General features: G+C 33.3%; 1 protein-coding gene and 2 pseudogenes across 1 annotated transcript; 2 read left to right on the top strand and 1 right to left on the bottom strand.

The window, feature by feature from the left end:
• Positions 1–14: 14 nt before the first annotated feature.
• Positions 15–6,222, bottom strand: LOC123209418 (selT-like protein). The gene is made up of 4 exons (XM_044627480.1): positions 5,975–6,222; positions 5,798–5,865; positions 1,823–2,138; positions 15–317 (listed from the first exon to the last, which is right to left on the bottom strand). The coding sequence occupies exons 1-4, from the start codon at positions 6,167–6,169 to the stop codon at positions 201–203; spliced, it is 696 nt and encodes a 231-aa protein (XP_044483415.1). The 5' UTR covers positions 6,170–6,222; the 3' UTR covers positions 15–200.
• A 160-nt stretch (positions 6,223–6,382) lies between these two features.
• LOC123209419 lies at positions 6,383–10,428 on the top strand (annotated as a pseudogene).
• A 6,749-nt stretch (positions 10,429–17,177) lies between these two features.
• Positions 17,178–20,141, top strand: LOC123209417 (annotated as a pseudogene).
• Positions 20,142–21,184: the final 1,043 nt, after the last annotated feature.

The raw sequence follows: 21,184 nt of genomic DNA, 5'->3' as shown, positions 1-21,184 counted from the left end.
CTGGAAAAATATAGTTAATCAAAATGCTGACTTTGAGATCAATTGTCTTGGAATGACCTTGATGCAGATTCAAATTTACATTAATAAAATGGCATAAATAACACCTGTTCATGTTTGGTTCTACCCTAAATCACGACATCTTACATGTACCTATTGCACTTCAATAGCTCGGTTTCAACCCTCCATTACCTGACAATGAACTAAGACCATGCTTCTCCAAGATCATGTACAAGTCTTGATGTTGACAATTTTTTGGTAACAAGATCTCTTAACTCAATCTCGCCTGGAAATCTGCCCTCCTTCAGTTTAGAGAAGACCTAAAATGTACAGAGGAAACATATGTAAAAAGAACAGAAATTTTGTTAAGCTAAATGTTTATTTCTCCCAAGATGCAGACCGTCTCAGACTATGCATACTAAAGAGGTAATGGATATAGAATAACCAAATTCAGGAAATGGAACAACATGAGAATCAAGTGCAAGCATGTCAAGCTACTCATATGAAATAAAATGTAAATGTGATGTGCCATCACATACATATAAAAACAGCATTCTCAAAAAGTCAGCAACTTAAGTAGTGGTACTAAAAACTAACTGCAACTTTAAAGGATATTTGAGCACTGTTAAAATGGCAGAATGTAAGCTCTTTGGTTGGGTATTCAAAACTAATTAACTGAACTGGTTTTAGGATTTTCTGAATCAAACCAAAATTTCCATTTGGGAAAAACCTTAAACTGAAATCGAACCAGTTTAAGGATTAACCAGTTTTGAACTGAGCCGAATATACAAAATAACGGAACCCAATTTTCAATTATTTGATTAGAAACCGAATTTTTATACTAAAATTTCAATTATGCCCCCACTGTTGTAAACTTCAAATATATACTTAAAAATTATTGAAATATATTTCTTCTAACCCACACACGCTAATGCATGCACATAGTTATCAAAACAATACCCACCTACAGAAATAGTACCAGACATCAAAACCTATATACGTTCTACATGCCTACAAATGTCTAGTGGCAAGAGTCTTCAGAAATTACTTTTTTTTTTTGGGTGAATAGCTTATTGGCATATCCATTAACTAGCACAGATGCATTACCTGCTTACTATAACACCAGCATGAACTAGTACAGACCTCAATTTGTTTCAAACATATCAATTAATCAAGTGGCAAGAAGAATTCGAATCATCCGTGTTGATAGGATCCCAACCAATACTCAACCAAAACAATGAAAAACAGAATTAAATTAAGAGAACGAAGATTTTTTTTTTCTTTTAAGAAGAATTTACAGTGTATAAACAGGCAATTCAAAAAGCCAGGCCTTCCAATTCCAAACATTCGAGGCACCGGAAACCTCCCTTCAGCCCAAAGGCTATCCACAGCCAAGGCTACCCAAAACCGTAACAATCCCTCATTTGCTGATGACCTCCTCATCAGCCAAAAGGCTGCCCACAGCCAAAAAAAAAACCTTCCCCACTCCCTCTTTTCCCTCACTGTTGCCACTCTTTTTATTCTTCTAATATTCAAAATTCCTATCCTAATTCAAACTTTATTAAAATCCTTAATTCCCTTAAACTAATTCAATTATTATCCTAATCTTTCATTCTAATCTTCAATTATTAATTCAATTCCATTATTTTCATTGTTCAAATACTATCCTACTCTTCAATTACTAATTCAATTATATTATTTCCATTATTATCCTAACCCTACCACATGTATTTCAAGCATCTGATGACAGAAAAAGAGGTGCTTTTTTTTATAAGAGATAGACAAAAAGTGAGCGTCAGTTAAGAGAAGAGAGAGAGAACTATACCAATTCATCATTGCAGTAAACTTCAAAAGCCCCAGAACTTTGCAGGAAGGACTGCAAAAAGTTTCCAAGAAGCCAGGTGGATGCAATAGATCCAAATTTATTGGCACGCAAAGAATAATACCACGAAGGTGTCATAATTCCCATCATTGGAAAAATTTGTTCACCAGCCATGATGATCCCAATGACTCCAAACTGAACAACTGGGACCACTTTAGCAAGCAGACGCTTGGGCATAGGCGGGGGATAATTTTCAAGGATAACATCAATTCTAGGAAATTGATTCTCCAACATCTTCTTCATCGTTATTGCAGTGCCCCTGTAGAAAACAACATTATAGAAAATTAAACATTTTCTTCAGAAAATGTAACTGTTGGGAAAAACAACCAGGCTGAAAGCAGTGAATAATTTATAAATGTGGAACAAATATTTTTCCCTCTTTTGTGTGATTAAAAGGGTTCACAAAATCAGTTTGATAACTTAAATCAACTCAGCAACAAAACATAAAAAAATCAACGAATCTCAAACTAAGACATTAATTTTTATGTGGAAAACCCAAATAGGAAAAAACAAGATACTGTAGTCTGATATCAAATTCCACTATATCAAATAATGGATACAAGAATTTCTTCCTAGATAATACTAGAGGCTACATCAATATCACCAAAACATCATCCTAATAAGATGGATCTCAATTAGAAAAACACTCAAGTAGAGAAAAGGAAGGATCTCACCAAAACACCACAACGAAGAGGACTCTCAAGAAACTGACAATTGGATGGAAAGGTCTCATCATCAACAATACTCTAAAATATCAATGAAAACGGAGTAAGATTCACTGATGGGTTATTGCCAGAGAAGTCAGTTTTCAATTTCTCTCTTCACTAATGTTTATGTCTGCTTCTTCTTCTCTTTCTCTCTCTCTCTCTCTCTCTCTCTCTCTCTCTCTCTCTTTTTTAATTTTCTCTTATTGTCTATCACCCTTCATTAGGAGGAGGTCAAAGTGGGCCACAGCAACTGAGTTGGACCCAACAAATACAAAGGCCTGTTTGATGAGTATTGTAGATCTTAAGGAATTCAGCTTGAGAAGACTGTACCAAAGACTTCTCAGCAAAACAGTGTAGTTGAGAGAATCAGCAGAACAATTGAAGAAAGGATCAAAAGCATGCTCTATCACTCCAAGTTACTGAAACCATTCTGGAGTAAAGCTAACTGCAATTGACCAGATCAACCTTTCTCTTTCAGCTCACTTGGGTGGTGATATTCCACAGAAAGTTTGAATAGGGAAAGATGTTTTATATGCACATTTAAAGGTGTTTGGCTACAAAGCTTTTGTTCACATTCCCAGCGAAGAGTATCCTAGACTTGATAGCAAGACAAAGCCATACATTTTCTTGAGTTATGCACATGAAGATTACAAGGACAAACTATAGGATTCAGTGGACAGGAAAGTAGTGATGCTCTTCTTTGAAGATCAGACCTTTGATGATGCTGAGAAGCCTAAGGGCTCTACAGAAGTTCCTACTGATTTTGATACAGTTTCTCCATCAGTTGTGCATGATGGTTATGAGGAACATGATGATCACGAGGGAGATGCGCAAGCTGAAAATCATATCCTTGATAACAGTTATGATGAGCCAGATGAACAGACTAAGCCAAATTATCCAGATCAGTTCCACTGGCAGAACCTCAATATGGGAGAGGTCAAAAGGTGCCTAGACTTACGACAAGATATCCTCCAAGCAAGTATGTGTTGCTTACTAAAGAGGGAGAGCTTGAATGTTTCCAAAAGGCAATGACGCTTGAGCACAAAAAGAAGTAGCTAGTTGTGATGCAAGATGAACTCGATTCTTTGCATGAAAACCCACACTTATGAATTGCTGAAACTACCAAAGGGAACGAGAGCACTGAAAAATGAGTTTACAAGTTGAAAATGAAGAAAACAACTCACATCCAAGGTACATGGCATATTTGTTTGTCAAAGTGCTCAATCAAAAGAAGGCATGAACTTTAAAAAATATTTTCTCCAGTTGTGAAGATGTCTTTGATCCGAGTTGCGTTGGGATTAGTTGTAAGTTTGAACTTGTAAGTTGAGAAACTTGATGTGAAGACTGTATTCTTTCATGGTTATTTAGAATAGGAGATTTACCAAGCAAACAAAAGGATTCAGAGTCAAAGGCAATGAAAACCTTGTATGCAAGCTGAAGATTTGTATGGGCTCAAACATGCACCAAGACAACGATACAAGAAGTTCAACTCATTCATGATTAGGATTACCAAGAAAAATGGTAAGAATGTGAAATGGATTCTCAAGTATATCAGAGTGACTTCCAAAGTGTGCTTGTGTTTTGGTGATGGTAAGAATGTGTCAGACGGGTACATAGGTGCAACCATGCCAGGTGATGTTAATTAAAGGAAATCTAATTCACAGTAATTAATGACTTTCTTCAAGGGAAGTTGTCTCATGGCAATCAATGCTACAAAAATGTATTGCATTGTCCACGACAAAGGTCAAGCATATTATAGTGACAAAAACTTGTAAGGAAATTTTGTGGTTGAAAAACTTCTTACAAGAATTGAGTCTCAAGTAAGAGAGGTACACACTTTATTGTGATAGTCAAAAAGTCATACATTTTAGCAAAAATCCAACTTTTCATTCAAGATCAAAACATATCGATGCCCGATGTCATTGAATTCATGATATCTTGGATCAATAGTTGATGAACCTTGAGAATACCCAAAATGACAGCAATGGGTCGGATATGATGACAAAGCCTCTACCTAAGGAGAAACTCAAGACTTGTAGACAACAAGCAAAGATGACAACACTCCCCACTTGAGTTGGAAGGGCAGGATTGCTGGATTAAGCTCAATTGTTGGGGCCCACCTTGACGTCCTCTTTATAAAAGAGAGTAGAGAGACTTGTTTGGTGAGAGATAATAAGAGGGGGGAAAAAAGAGAGAGAGAGAAGAAGCAAATAGAATCACGAGTGAAGAAAGCAATTGAAAACTTATTTCTTTTGCAACAATCCAATGGTGAATCTTACTCTAATTTGTTGAAATTTTGCAGTGCTATTGTTATGACAAGATCTTTCCATCCAACAATCATTTTCTTGAGAATCTTTTTTGTTGCGTTGTTGTTTTGGTGAAATCCTTCCTTTTCTCAACTAAGTGTTTTTCCATTGAGATCTATCTTATTAGTATAATGTTTTGGTGATATTGAGATAGCCTCTAGATTATCTAGGGAAAAAATGTTGTGCCCATTATTTGATAGGGTGGGAGTCGATATCAAACTACAGTCATATGGTGTTTTTTTTTTTTCTATTTGGTTTTTTAACATAAAAATTGGTGTTTTGTTTGTGACTAATTGATTTTTGTTGTTGTGTTGCTGAGTTGATTAAAGTTATTGAACTACACAAACCTTTTTAATCACACGAAGAGGTAAAAATATTTGTTCTGCATTTATAAATTGTTCACTACATTCAACCTGGTTTTTTCCCTAACATTAACCAAATAATAAATTTACTTTCTCATGTTAGTCAACCTATATAAATTCAACACAAACCAAGTAAACAATGAATCATAGTGCAATTGTCAAATCTACAAAGACATTGAACTCGAGTATCTGACTCTGAGTGCCTAAAGCAATCAGCAGGTGTATCCCTATTTTTGCAAGCAGGTTTTTCCTTGCATATTTACTGAACTTCTATCCTTCACAAGCAAATATATGTAGATGTTGGTAAAGAAAAACCAATAGCGTAAAAAATAAAGTCAACTAAGCAGTCTTCTTCTGTTTAATTTGCTAAATAAGCTCCAGATTACATGTATAACATAGTTCCAATCACAATTAAACGAAAATCACGCCCTACACATATTATCAATCAACAGAAATTAAATTCTATACCGCACGTCTATGATCTCAACATCAACTATCAATCAAACACCATTAAAACCAACCGAAAAAAAAAAGATAAAATACCTATATGAGCAAGAAGCACAAAAGTTTATGTTTATTGTACTGCCATGCCCGATACCTCCCTCAGCTTTCTGCATAAGAGAAAAAAGAAATTACAGCAGTAATAACACATTTAACAAAATCCCAGATATAAAAACTCAATCTTTTGATGAAAAGTAATTAAAAGATACATGATATTACCATTGCAGGGAATTCTGGGAATTTTGGAAATTCTGGGAAATCTGAACTAAGTGGGGGTTTGTGGTGGTGATGATGGTGGTGGCCGGGTTTCGGATGAGACGCCGGAGGTGGCGGAGGCGGAGTAAAAAGGTTTAAGAGATCGCTGCATAGAAGAAAGACAGGTAGTCCAAGAAGAAAGAAGTGTACTCGATCCATTGTAGATGCCAAGAGAGGAAAAAGCCAAAACACGTAGATATCGTTGCGACGAGACTTAGCTGCTGCTCTTGTTTGGATAGTAGGAACTATTGGCACGGTTTCTGGATAGAACTATATCTTGTACCAGTTAAGGAAACTCTTATTCAGCATGGGTTTTTTTTCGGTTCAAAATTATAAACGGTATTGCCCGGTTTTTAACCGCAATGAGGTCTGCGCCTAAGGTTTGACTTGTTTTAAACGCGGCAGTTCAAAGCTTTAATTTTCACTGAATTCGACCGCCGATACTCCGAAGTCACAGCCGCCGTTTCGCCACCACCGTAACCACTAATCTTGACCGTTAAATGACTTCATCACCGCCACTCTCAACGGCTGAGGCAGTAGAATCAATTAAACGCTCTCTCTCCGACCTCAACAACAAGATCAACAACCAGGACTTCTTCGAGAACCCCTGCCGCTTCTGCGGCTACGTCTTGCTCCTCCAGCTCCTTCTCAATACTCTAATCCGTACTTTTTTCTCGCCTTATGCTCGTCCTCCGTCCGTACAGACCTATTTGAAAGGCATCGCTGGAGATTTAGCGGAGGCCCTGGAAACGGTGTTGGTTTACTGAAACAAAAGCAAGTTTTTTGTTCTCATTGATTACATTTCTTTATCCGATACGCTCCAGGAGTGCACGACAGCTACTGGTGCATGGCTTGCTTTGACCGAAACCTCTCTTCACCACCATCCCGAACTTCGCCAAAAAATCGCCTATCTCTCACGTGACATGAAAGAAACATTCTTCAAAGTAAGCTCAACTTAGTTTAACGTGATTCACTAACAGCACTTTCTTTTTACACGCGATGCTATGACGTTTTTTTTTTTTTTTGTGTGTTGTAGGTTACTGAAATGAAGAGCGTGTGCACGCTACGGAAGGAGGGCGAAGGAAGAGAGACGGCGAAAGCAGTTCAGAGCGCAATAGTAATGGACTTTATGAGAACGTTAGGTATTAAATCCGATGATTTAACTGAATTAACGGAACAAATCAAGCAGTTAAGGACTGATTTTGCTCGCTCTATTTCGAATTCTAAGAGAAATATTTTGAGTTCATTACAAAGAATCTTGGATTCTTGGTATATTACATTTCGAATCTAAATTATGGAATTTGAATGGAAGATGATGTCAACATCTCACCATTTAAAAGCTTTTTATGTCCTTCAACCAATGAAGCAATGAAAGAACCAGTAGTTTTGGAGTCATCACAGACTTATGAACGAAGGGCAATTGAGTATTGGTTTGAGAGATGTTTAGAGGATTGTCGAGACCTGAGTTGCCCAGTAACAGGCAGGTGTTGAAGTCGTTGGAGCTGAAACCAAATATCAAATTGGCTGGAGCTATTGAGTGGGTAAATAGGAATGTTAATGTTCAGGTGAACAAAGCGGCGGAAGTCCTTAGTGAGGAGAATCCTCTAGTGGATTGTATTGAAAGAGTGTTGGACATTGTTTATAAGATCTCGGAGGAGTATCCTTTCAATAGGTACAGGGTTAGGAATGCTGGTGTTGTGTTGCTTATTGTTAAAGTGCTCAGGAATTCTTCTAAGAATATTGAAACCCAACTGAGGATTAAAGCTGTCATGGCTTTGCTTAGCCTGGCAAAGGACGAAAGAAAGCAAGGTAAGTATTTTAGTTGTTTGTTGAATCATTTTAAAAGTAGTTTTCCGGTGGGATTGTATTACTGTTTTATTAAATTGATAAATGAAACATCTCAGTTAATATGGTTTTTGCTTATGTGTTAAATTTTTTATTGAAAATCATGCTTGACGAGGGTGCCAGTAAGTTGATCATACAGTCTTATTGGAAGCTCAGAAAAAGAGAGGGGTATGGGGTGAAGTTATTACTTGAGTTCTCCAGCTTATTGCATATCAGTAGCATCAGAGAATGGGGCATTAGTTCTTCTAACAAGTATGTCTGGAAATTTGGAGCATCCTGCTCTGTCTAATCTACCTGAAGAGGTTTTAAAGAACTTGGAGAAGGTGCAGGACACTGTTCAGCTTCTAGCAGCAGCTGGAAGATTTGAACCATTGATCAGTCGTTTATGTGAAGGTATGTCTTGCATTGGCTTCTGTGAGAATACCTGTCCTGCTTCTAAAATTGGGAGACAAAGAGTCATTGCTTTTGTCAATAGTGATTATCCTAAGGTAGAAAATCACAAATCAAACTTTTAACCTTGGTGTTTCCTGTGAACAGGTTCTGATAATATGATGGCATACGTGGTGGGAAAGATGACCTTGATTAATAGCAGTAAAGAACAAATTGCTAGACAATGTGCTAAAGTACAAGTTGAGTTGCTATACATGGGAAGAGCAGCAAGCCTGCAAGCATTATAGAACCTATCCGGGTTGGATGACAATGCAACCATCCTTGTTGATTCTGCTGTGCTTCCAGCTCTAATTGACATTCTTTTCAAAGGACAGGATGCTTCAACTGAATGAATTGGCTGCAGCTACAATTGCAAACATAGTGTCAAATCCAGGGCACTGGAGTTAGCATCTGCTGACAAGAAAGAGTATTCAATGCAGTCAGAATCAGTTGTCACTAGTCTATTGGCCCTTTAATTTGATGCATCTCCACAGTGTCAACTGTCCATTCTCCACATCCTGTGTCAAATTGCTTCATCTCCTGGAGCAGCAGGTAATTTTCTGTTAGACTAATATATTTTTTTATTAGGAGTTTGGTGTCATCATCATTTTTTGTTTGAAAAAACTGGACTTATTTGTTATCCACTTTATCAATTCATATTTGGATTTCCATTGTCTAATTAATTTTATGGAATCTGTGTTATTTTCTGACTTGTTGATATCAAGTTGTGGAACATAAAGCAGGGAGACAATATTCGATATGTGAATCACTTTGAATTTTGCTTGACTTAGGATTCTTATCCATTAGATATAAAAGCAGAATGACCATTCTTGCTCTTAATTTTCACTTTTTAGGTTCTGTGGCTATTCACATAAAATCTGGAGATGGCATGAAAAGCACTGTCCTGTTCCTTGAACTCCCGGAAGTTGAACACAGACTTCATGCTTTTAGGCTTACCAGAATACTCTCATAATGTTTTGGGCAAAATTTAGCTTATGAGCTAAAACCACTTTAAAAAACTTTCTTTTTCAAAGAAAATCTATTAAATGACCAATCAAAACATGGTGAGAAATCTGAGTCTGCATGCATGCTTGCCAATATTTTGCTCTCAGATACAGTGGAAACACTTATTGAATCTAACTTTATAAATTGGATAGTGGCCAATCTTAAGAACCAGCAACGCAGCTCCAATGCAAGACTTTCCCATCATGTATCAAGCATGATAGAAGGGCTACTTGGGCTTTTACTTCACTTTAAATGGAGTCTCTGTCCACCGAGTCTTACTGTGGCAAGAGAAAAGAGTCTTGTGACTTTTTTACGAGCAGCTCAGTTTTCCTTCAAAACCAAGAGTGAAGCAACTGGCTGCCCTTGGATTTAAGAGCTTTTAAGATGCTGGAAGATTGTTTTCTGCCAGAGACTCAGGAAAATTAACTCTCCAGGGATTATGTGCTGCCTTGGTAGCCATGTGCGGTAGGCCTCCTCCATAACCTTTCACATGTCCTATACACAATGCTCGTAGTGAAGATGACAGTCAATTGTGCCTACAGCAACTGCATCAGAACACTGGTTGATCTTCACACAGAAGTGGACACCAATGTTCAAATTGTAGGAGTGGAGGCACTTTCAACTCTCCTTGTGGATAATTCTAAAAAATTTGAAAAGAGTTGTTGATGAGCTGGATCAACAAGGTGTGATAGATGTTGTGATTGGTCTTCTCACAGAAGTCCTTCCCGGGGTTCTTCAAGAGAGGGCAGTTTGGATGATAGAGCATACTGAGAGTGGAAGGCCACAGTCACCGATACTCGCTCAATCAATCTCTTGTTAGGGCTCTCGTAGAAGCCTTCAGGCATGGGAATGCCAATGCCAAGATGCATGCTCAAGCTGCCCTTACAAACCTAAAGCAGATATCAGGTGTCAGCAAAAGGATTCAAGTCAAGCTTATTCATGAGGTAGGTGATGAATGAACTACTTTGTCAATGTTGTAATATTCTGTAATTTATGGTAGTTTATCTTGTATAGTTGTTGCATAATTCAAATTTTGCTTGACGTAACTTATGAAATTGGGATAAGTTAGGTGCATTATCAGTCAAGAAACTTACCTGTACATTATGAATACAAATTACAATGAGTTCCCACTTCAGACAGTTTGGCTTCTGTATTTATTGCAACTTTTGCTCTTCTCCGATCTTACTCTTTATATTATCCTCTAGGAGACAACGTGTTTGTTATTTCTAGTGTGAACATTAGATTACAATTTCCTCATAAGAAAGTAAGAAACTACGGATGCTAAACCAAGTATGTACACAATTGGATTTTGCAAACAACATTCGCTTTTTTGACAGTTACTGTGTGGCAATCATGACTCCTCATACCAAAGGCACTCAACCTAAGTTGAAGCTGTTCAGGGCACTTGTATTTGACACTAAATTCATGATGCCTGTACTTGAAATTAGAAAATGTATTCAAGACAACCGACTGTGTCTGGAAATGCAGCCTCATTGAGATTGGTAAAAGAAAGTGTGAAATTAGTTTGTTGAATCCTGAAGACTAAAGCCTTTAGGAACTTGGTATTAGTTTGATAGATGCGAACCATTACTTTGGATGTTCAATCAAGCCAAAAGCTTTCTGCCTACAGATTAAAATATTGGAATGTTTTCAGCATTTCCCTCTTGTAAATAAGTTAAATTAGTGTCTCGAACGAGGAAAAATAAAACTACTTTCCTGGAAAGTTCATAGCCTTCCTCAAGATAAGCCAGTTGGGCTTGGTGAATCGAGATAAAGAGATCCAAACCAGTTTCGGCTTCGGTTACATTTGTCCATTTATTCGTTGTTTGAACTGGGCTGTATTCAATCAATCCAAATTTTGTCAAATTTTGAAGGTATGACTAGAAAGGGGTTTTGATGTCCTCTGTCTTCTGATATATGAACTGAAGGAAATTAAATGCGAATAAATATTGGTAGGTTCAAATATTAATTTCTAGGAATATTTATTTATAATTTGAAAATCTTACTTCTGAGAAGATCAATTGGAAACTAGAATGGTTGAAGCAAGTAGATGTAGACAAAGTATTGGAGTTGAAAACACATGGAGTGTGCAGTAAGACTCTGCTGTAAATGTCCAATTTCTGACACTTAGAGATTGCAAAAATTAATATATATGATTCACAGTACAAAGTTTGAAAGAGATATGACTTTGGAGACCCCATCAATTTGCTAATGTATCATGGAAAAAGATACAACAGTTAGTACCCATTCATTGATTGCCAGCCATTCACCATTGCATCTACCTCCTCTCACCCTTTTTTCTTTTCCCACATCATGAATTTCCTCTTTAGCTTGGCCCTGTCCCCTCATGTTTCTGGGTCTTATTTCTAATTTGGAAAGCAATACCAGAGAAGATAATTGATAAATAGTTATTGGTGTTATCTTAATAACAAAGATTGATTTTCTATTCAAGCTAAGTCCCTTTAGTACTATATTCTCACTCAGCTTCAGCTTTTCCCTGAATTAAAAGCTGTTTTGTTATTATTCTCCAAGCCTTACCTTCACTTGTTTCAATGCAAATTTTCTGCATTTATATTCTTAGAATCTAATTCCAGGGCTGCATGTTGTTTGTTTCAGTTTTTTTCTGTCTTTTACTTTATGGCTACAAGCTTGAAAAACTGGTTATTTAATTTTGAAGCAAATAGTTTATGACATCTCCAAGGGATAATTTTAGTGGCAAAAGAAAATAATTTATGTAATAAATGGGAATGGCCATACCCTAAAATTCTTTGGCAAATCTACAATATTTTTCATGTCACAAAGGAAAAGAAGGAAGAACATGAAGTCTGAACATTCAATCTGAAAGCATTTTTTTTTCCAAAATATAAACTCCAATCCTAACTTTAAAGAATCTTCTTCAGTTCTTTACTATATTATTTGTCCTTCAATTGTTCCTTCATATTACAGTGGCACCACCCTTTTGGGTTAGTGGCCACCGCCACCCGCCACCCACCAGCATATTCAGTTTTTAACTTTTCCATTTGATCCTCCCCATTCCTCAAAATCAACACTTTAAACCCCTTTAAATTCAACTTTTTGAATTTGTTTTTTATTATTTCTTACCCATTTATTCCTTAAATAATCTGCTTGTACACTGCAATAAATTTTCTGATTCTGCCACTGCTTTCGGTCCCTTAAAAAGAGAAAAAGTATGTTTGACATAATTACCATTTCGCAAGAAAAGAAAGAGAGTTTCACTTTTGTTTTGGTTTTGTGATACATTAACTTGCAGTTAAAGAACACGTTAACCAACATTAGAACAAACTTTTTGCAGGATTCTCTCCAATGAGTTGTTGTAATTGGGATCATTTTGAGCTTTTTTTATTATCTTGGTCTTTATTTTTTGTGACATTATTTGCCCCACATTTTGTTTCTGTGCTTCTTGTGTGCTTTCATTCATATTCTTTTTGGCCAAAAGACTTTTTCCAACCCAAAAGGAATAGTGAGTTTTCAATGCCCTACCTTTCAACTTTCAAAAATTTAAATACTCATCTATGAATCAAATTTTATTAAAATTCTCAATTAAAGTTAAAAGTAAAATAATCATTTAACAAAATAAAATTAAAAAAATTAAAATTTTATCACATTTTCCCATCTCAATTTAAAAATCTTACAATTTACTCTCATCTAAAGTTTGAAAAATGGCAATTTCCCCCTATCTTATTCTCTCTAGCAACTAATTTCTTCCCGACCATTGGCCAGCCTTCCCTCCTTCTTCTCCCTCAATCATCGCCTCCTTCTTCCCTCCTTTATTGGAGATGGAGATCCTCATCTCCATTTCAGACGAAAACAAAACGTTTTCATCTAAGACGAGGAGTCTTTGTCTCTGTTTTGTTTGAGACAGAGACAACAGTCTTCGTCTCTGATGAAGGGGGGAAGAAGAAGGCAACGGCCGAGGGAGAAGAAGGAGGGAGAACAGCTGACAGTTGAAGACAACGAATTGTCAACAAAGAGAAGAAAAAAAAACTGTAAGAGAAAATTATCACTTTTCAAACCTTAAGTGATGAGGAAAATGTGAGAGAAAAATATAATAAACTTTAAATTTTTAAATAAATAACAATTTTATCTTTAATTCTAATTAAGATTTTTAACAAAAATTTTCTCCTGAGTAATTGTTTAGGTTTTTGAAAGTTGAAGAATAAGACTTTAGAATTTTACTATAATTCGCGTGGGAACAAGTCTTTTGGCCATTCTTTTTTACATAAATCACACACTGCTTCTTCTGGAATTTGGATTTGAAATCCAGAAACAAATCATTTTTAATCACATATACCACTACTTCATATATAAATTGTTGATTCTATTTAATAGACCTATTTTAAATGAAAGGTATAAAATAATTAGACCCAAAAGAATTATATTTATTTCATTTAATCCAACGATGATATTATTATGATAGTTGAATCATATATTATATTATATATCAAAAATTAAAATTTTTATATTATATCATATTATAAGATACAACTTTTAAAATAATAATAAAATATTAATAAAAAATGATAAAAAAAATTTAATTGATATGTTACACTTTAAAAAATATTACAAATACTTCTCAAAATTTCTAATTTCTCATATACATCTCTACTAAATCTTTATTTTCTTTAAAAAGATATAAGGTATTGATAAGATGTATCATATCGTAGAATATATATTGTATCGTATGATATATTTATCATATTATATTAATTTAATATATCTTATAATACGTATCACTTTTCACTTATATCATACCATATTATATAGTATGAATTATTTATTATTGAATATTAAGAAACATGGGTATTATTTGAGTAAACTCTAACCGCATATAAAAAAATTGAAAATTATATTCTTTTTATATTTTCTTCACTAGCGGAATATATATATATATATATATATATATATATATATGTATCAATTAATGAAAAAATTTATTCGAATTATACCATTTTTATTGGATGAAACCAATTATACTAAATAAATCAAACCTTTTAAGTAGATAAAATCTTAGGTTCAGTAATCGACTTTATAATTATTGAATTATGTAAGTTAAAAATTTAATATTAAAATATCACTACAGAAGACTTGAACTCATATCTTTTAACATATAAAATCTCTTATTTTGCTAGTTAAACTATCTCTTTGAGGGAAAATCAAGTAAGTTTTATAATTGATAAATCTGATCATTGGTTTTTCTTGATTCAATAAATGAAGAGTTAAAGTTGTTAGAAACAATACAAGAAAATAGCATTGAGAAAGAAGAACATAAGAAATTTTCTATAATTAAAATAATGAGTAAAGCTATGTGTTTATATTTTGAGTATATAAATTATGTATTATTATGTAATTGAATTTTATTTTTAATTTAAAATTATTCAATCACATAATTACATAATATATATATATATATATATATATATATATATGTATTTTATGTATATATAGTTTTGTTATCCAATAATTAGAATGGAAGTAGAATTCTCATATGCGTTGATTGTTTTGCATGCTACATCTTGACTTAATACCCAAAACACATCTAATCCCTCTTTCGTAATTTTAGACTGTCTTTTCGAATTTTAATTATAGCCAAACGATTATTTTTCACTTAAGCTTTGATACGTTCTCAAAATCATATTCATAAAATTTGAAAAACTCAAAATCTAACCTATAAACTAATTGTAGTTAATTTTTTTTGTTAGATGTAAAAGTAAAATTATCATTTTACTAATAATATTAAAAAAAATATATAATTCATTATATTTTCTTTATAAGTTTTAAAAATTAACAATTTTACATCTACATAAAACTTTCTAATTTTGAAAAGCCACAATTCTCCTCTCCTCCCCCCCCCCCCCCCCCCTCCAAAATCATTTTTCTTCTCCCTCTTGTCACCATCTCCAACACCGACGATCTCCCCTTTCCATCTTAAAATATTGATCGATGCATGACGAAGTACAAGGACCTTCTCTCTCCATATCTTTGTCTCTGTAGAGGGGCAATTGTTATGTCCTGTTACACATTGGCTAACATTTTAAAGTAAAAAGGGGACGTTATCGATACCAGAGTTGGTGTCCAAATGAGAGAAAAAAAAAAAAACTTTTGGTTTGGGAGGAAATTATAACTTTTCAAGATCATAAAATTTTATCTGAGGTAAAATTATTAATTTTTAAAACTTGGAAAAAAAATTTAATAAATTTTATATTTTTTAATATTATTAATAAAATAATAATTTTATACTTATTTTTAATAAAAAAAACCTTTAATAACAGTTTGCTTCGTAGAAAATACTTTAAATTTTTATAATTTTAAAAACACATGAAGACTCGCGTTGGAACAGGTCCTTTGACTTTTAATTATTGAGCATTCCGAGTGTAGTCATAGAGAGCTCAACTATTTATTTCCATGCAATAGCAGCCAACACGTTAATTGCATGTATCATGTTCAAGAATGTCACGCAACCAAATTTCATTACTTCACTCCTCTGACCCTTACCTTTTTCTAATTTTATTTTAAATTAATAATAATTAAAGTTATATTATATATATATAGCTATTTTAAATATATAAACAGATACATATTTATTCGTGTTATTATATAATTATATATTATTTTATCTTTAATTTAAAATTATTCAATCATACAATAATATACATCAAATATTTATTCAAAGTGGGTACACATAATTTTATTATAATAATTAATATGATTAAGAAAAAAATATTGTAATGCATCTTAAACTCCATTAATGGCATATCTCGCGACTTAATTTTATGTGTATATTAAATGGTTGAAATGGTGCATTGATTATCAAATTTGTAAGTTTTTTTTCAGTCTTTATATTTTTTAGTGGGTTTAGAATTTGTGTCCCATTAAGTGGTACTAAGGAGACAATTTCAAAGCTTTCATGCTTGAAGATTCACATCAAGAGGAAATTTGTGAAGATTGTGCTTTAAATCTTTATTACACGTGATTTATTTGAGCAATATTATATGTGTATATTTTTTTATGTAATATTTATTATATGTATATATTTTTTATACATAATTTGAATATATAAATTATGTGTTATTATATGATTATGTATTATTTTATACTTAATTCAAAATCATTCAGTTATACGATGATATATCATTTATCTACTCAAGTTATATACCAAAAATATGTATGCATAATTTTATTGTATTTATTTATTAAAATTGCAAGATTTTTTTCTTTATAAATATATTTCCCCCACATTAGATTATCTGTGCAGTATATTTGTAAGGTGACTTTCCTTATGAAGCCAAATTTTATACCCTTGCCACTAACCTTATCAACCTTAGCTTCCTTCACTATTTATCATTCAAAAGCCAAACATAGCTATACACATAAAAGGTTGTTTCTAAAATTGTCACAAAACTTATTCTTATCTAAAAATTCAAATTTGCTAACTACACACAGGCATATGTAATTTTTTACTTAGTCATTTTCACATGTAAAATGACTTTTCTGCCCTTTCAAGGTATGAACAGGTGTCACCTATGTGGTGCACTATCATCCCTATTGAAAACTCATCATAATTCAACTTAATTCATAACAAAATAGTTTGAGATAAAGCTTCGTTCTTCCATAAAATACTTATATACTTGAAGAAAAAATATTAAAAAATATAAAATAAATATATTAAAATAATAAAAAGATAATATTAATTAATAACCTGCCGATCAATATATACTCACATAACTGGATACTGATTTACAAAATTATTACTCCTATATATCGATTTTAATTCCCACTCGTTTTATTTGTACCAATTTTTACCGCTGCAACCCCCCGTTTGCAGGTCTAGATTTGGGTGGTGGGTTGTGCTTCTTATATTTGCATAGCGCGTTAAGTAGCTGACCAAACTCCTTCCGCAAATGCAGGAACCATTTCTTGATTCAATGGAGGAAGAAAGGAAGTTTTCTAATGATCAAGGAGGTTTCGATCCCAGTGCCCCTCCTCCATTCAGTATAAACGAGATCCGAGCTGCCATTCCAGAGCATTGCTGGGTGAAGAACCCACGGATGTCACTCAGTTATGTTTTAAGAGATTTGCTTGTGGTCTCTGCACTCACAGCAGCTGCACTGCACTTTGATAGTTGGTTCTTCTGGCCACTCTATTGGGTTGCTCAGGGGACAATGTTCTGGGCAATTTTTGTTCTTGGCCATGATTGGTATTCACATTTTAATTTGTTCATTTTGTCTGCTGAGTCATACACATAATTTCTTTACGTTTTGTGGTGAAATGAGCTTTGTTTTATTATTGTGAAGTGCACATGGAGGTTTCTCGGATAGTCCCACGCTCAATAGCTTTGTAGGACATCTCTTGCATTCTTCAATCCTTGTGCCGTACCATGGGTGGTGTGTATTTTATAACCCTGTCTTGTTCATTTTATCTTTTTTAAGTTGTTTACTCATTTCATTCGTGAATCATTCAGGAGAATTAGCCACATGGCTCACCATCAGACGCATGGACACGTTGTAAAGGATGAGTCTTGGGTCCCGTATATAAATAATAATAATAATAATAATAAAAAGGCCAAATGACTATGTCCCACCAAGATTTTATGTAAATTTTTTCTATAAGTTAATAATCTACTGTCTAAATATCTATTAATTTATTAAATTTTATTACTATTATGATGGTAAAAATTATTATTTATTTAAGTATTTAAAAAAATAAAAAATTTATCATATTTTTAATCTCCAGATTTAAAAATTAATAAATTCTCTCTACCCAAAATTTAAAAAACTTATATTTTGTCCTAAGGTTTTTTTAACACACTGCAAGGGGCCAAAGACAACAACGATAATGGCTTTTTCTCTCACTCTCAGCTTCTCTCTCAATCCTATTCTATTCTCGATGAACCTCGACCTACAGAAGCTAAAGACGAAAAAATTTCTTTATCTCTCGACGAAGACGAAACATCTTTGTCTCAAACAAAGATAATGAATCATCATCATCTAAAAAACAATGACAACGTGTCATCTTTATCTTATACGGAGACAAATTGCGTCTTCATCTAAAGATGAAGAATGGTCTTTGTTTGCCGATTTCCTCAATTAGTGACAATTGAAAATGAAGTGAGAGTGAGAGAGAAGTCAAGAGGGAGAGAGAACATCGTTGTCACCATCTCCGGCCGCTAGTAGTGGTGATTGGAAAAACTATAGGAGAAAATATTGATTTTTCAAACCTTGGGGGGGAGTGGGAGAGGAAGAAATATGATAAATTTTTAGTTTTTTTTTTAAATATTTTTAATAAATGATAATTTTATCTAAACATTAATAATAAAATTTAATAGATGAGTGGATATTTAAATTTTTTAAAGTTAGTAGATAGAAAGGTGCTTGCATCAAATCTAGGGTGGGAAAGAGTCATTTGGCCGGAAAAAACCACCTTTTAGTGGGAACACACCTTCTATGGTTACTTGTTTCCGTCATTCTTGCAGTTGACTGAGAAGGCTTTCAAGGAACTAAGTCATAGTTCTCGAATCTTAAGATTCACAGTGCCTTCCCCCATGTTAGCATACCCTTTGTATCTGGTGAGAATACATATAAAAATCTATGTAACTGTTTTAAAAATAAAGATATCAATACAATTACTTCGATCCTCCATGGTTTGGCTTAATTTTGGTTCATGTTCGTGGGGGTGTATAGAACTCCGGGAAAGGAGGGATCTCATTTCAACCCCTACAGCGACTTGTTCACTGCTAATGAGAGAAAATTTGTGTTGATTTCAACTCTGTGTTGGACTATAATGGCAGTTTTTCTGCTTTATTTATCCTTTGTCGTAGGCCCTGTTCAAATGCTAAAGATCTATGGTGTTCCTTACTTTGGTATGGCTGCAATACTTCCTCTCCGGAGAATTTTCAGATTCTTCATATATGATGTTTATTTTCTGATATTGTGCTTCTGTTTGCAGAATTTTGTAATGCGGTTAGCCTTTGTTACTATTTGCAACACCATGGTCATGATGAACAGAAACTTCCTTGGTACCGCAGCAAGGTATTAACCTTTTTCAGCTCAGCATCAGTAGAAACTTCATCAGTAATTTGTTCAACATCTCATTTCAGAACTCATGCTTTTGACAGGAATGGAGTTATTTGAGAGGAGGGCTTACAACAGTTGACAGAGATTACGGATTGTTCAATAACATACACCATAACGCTGGCACTCATGTCCCCCATCATCTCTTCCCTCAAATCCCACACTATCTCTTGAAAGAAGCCGTAATATCTCTATATCATAATATAGCAATACTATATATATTTATTTTGAATATTCAAATCGATACACAATTATATGTCGTCATGTAATTAGGTATTACTTTATTTTTAATTCAAAATCATTCAATTACATGATAACACATATCAAATATGTATATGTTTATATATTCAAAATAGATACACATAATTTTATTGAGTATGGGGTCCAAATCTTAATATTTATCTCCATATATGATGATTTTGATTCTTGCCTTGCAGACAAAGCCAGCGAAGCCGGTGCTGGGAAAGTATTATCGCGAGCCAAAGGGATCTGGTCCCATTCTATTCCATTCTATTTGATTAAGAGTCTAGTGAGAAGCTTGAGGCAAGACCACTTTGTGAGATATACTGGAGAAATTGTCTACTATCAGACCGACCCAAATCTGCATAAAATATCTGCCAACAAATTGGATTGATATTTTAAAGCTTGGTCTAGTTAAATAAGTCGGGGATTCAATAAATCTCACTTCTTTAGAAATCAATGTAACACCCCACTCTAAGATTCTTTCCCTCGTGATAAAAAAATGTTATTAAATTTATGTTGCACATATACGGTAATGTTATAATATAATTAAGTGTTATAAAATCAAACATATGTAAAAGAAATATCATCTAAAAAATGCTTCAAATCTAACCCTTTTATTTTTCTCATACAGGTTGTCTCTATCTCAAAGTGTCAAATCTCAATCAACCAAAGAGAATCATCATATCCTCATATCCCATTAGATATTCGAATCTCTTTCAATATTTAATTATTCGGAACTCCATCAGACATCAATCTAATTCATTTTATCTCTACCTGAGTTTGTCAAATCAATCTCGAGGACATCAACCCATCAAAAATTATGGCCAACACATATAGCTGAAAGCTTACTAATCTTGGCATGCTCAAAACCATGATAGTTTGTTTTTTCTTTTTTAATTCATATTATTAGATTATTGGATTTTTTTTTTAAATTATTAGATTATTAAATTTAATAAATTTTGTTATATTTCTAATTCAAAAACTAAAATATTAGACATATTAAACATTTTATCACAAATAATCAATTTTTAAAAATAATATATCAAAATCAATTATTTTTATAATTATAAATAGTATCCTACAATGCATAATTATATCTTATAATATGATATGATATAAATTAAAAATGAGATATATTATAAGATGTATCGAATTAATATAATACAGTAGATATATCATACAATATAATATGTATTTTATGATACAATATATTATCGATACAGATCAATATACTTTTTTAAAGAAAATAATGATATATATGAAAATTTTTAAAATTTTAAGAGTTTTTATAATATTTTCTAAAATAATCACATGTTATTTATATTTTTTTATTTTTTAAAAGTTATATCATACGATATGATACGATACTGGATATATGATACGAAAAATTAGATTTTTAACACATATAATACAATATACAATCCGACTACCATGTTCTAGAGGTGATAGCAGTAAATTAAAAAATGGTAAGCGAAATGATAATGAAGGCTGAAGGGTTATTGGGTCGTATATATATATATATATATATATATATATATATATATATATATGACTCATAATGTAG

This window comes from Mangifera indica, chromosome 2 (assembly GCF_011075055.1).
Source record: "Mangifera indica cultivar Alphonso chromosome 2, CATAS_Mindica_2.1, whole genome shotgun sequence".
In the NCBI taxonomy this organism is placed as follows: Eukaryota; Viridiplantae; Streptophyta; class Magnoliopsida; order Sapindales; family Anacardiaceae; genus Mangifera; species Mangifera indica.
This window is presented reverse-complemented; position numbering and strand designations above follow the sequence as displayed.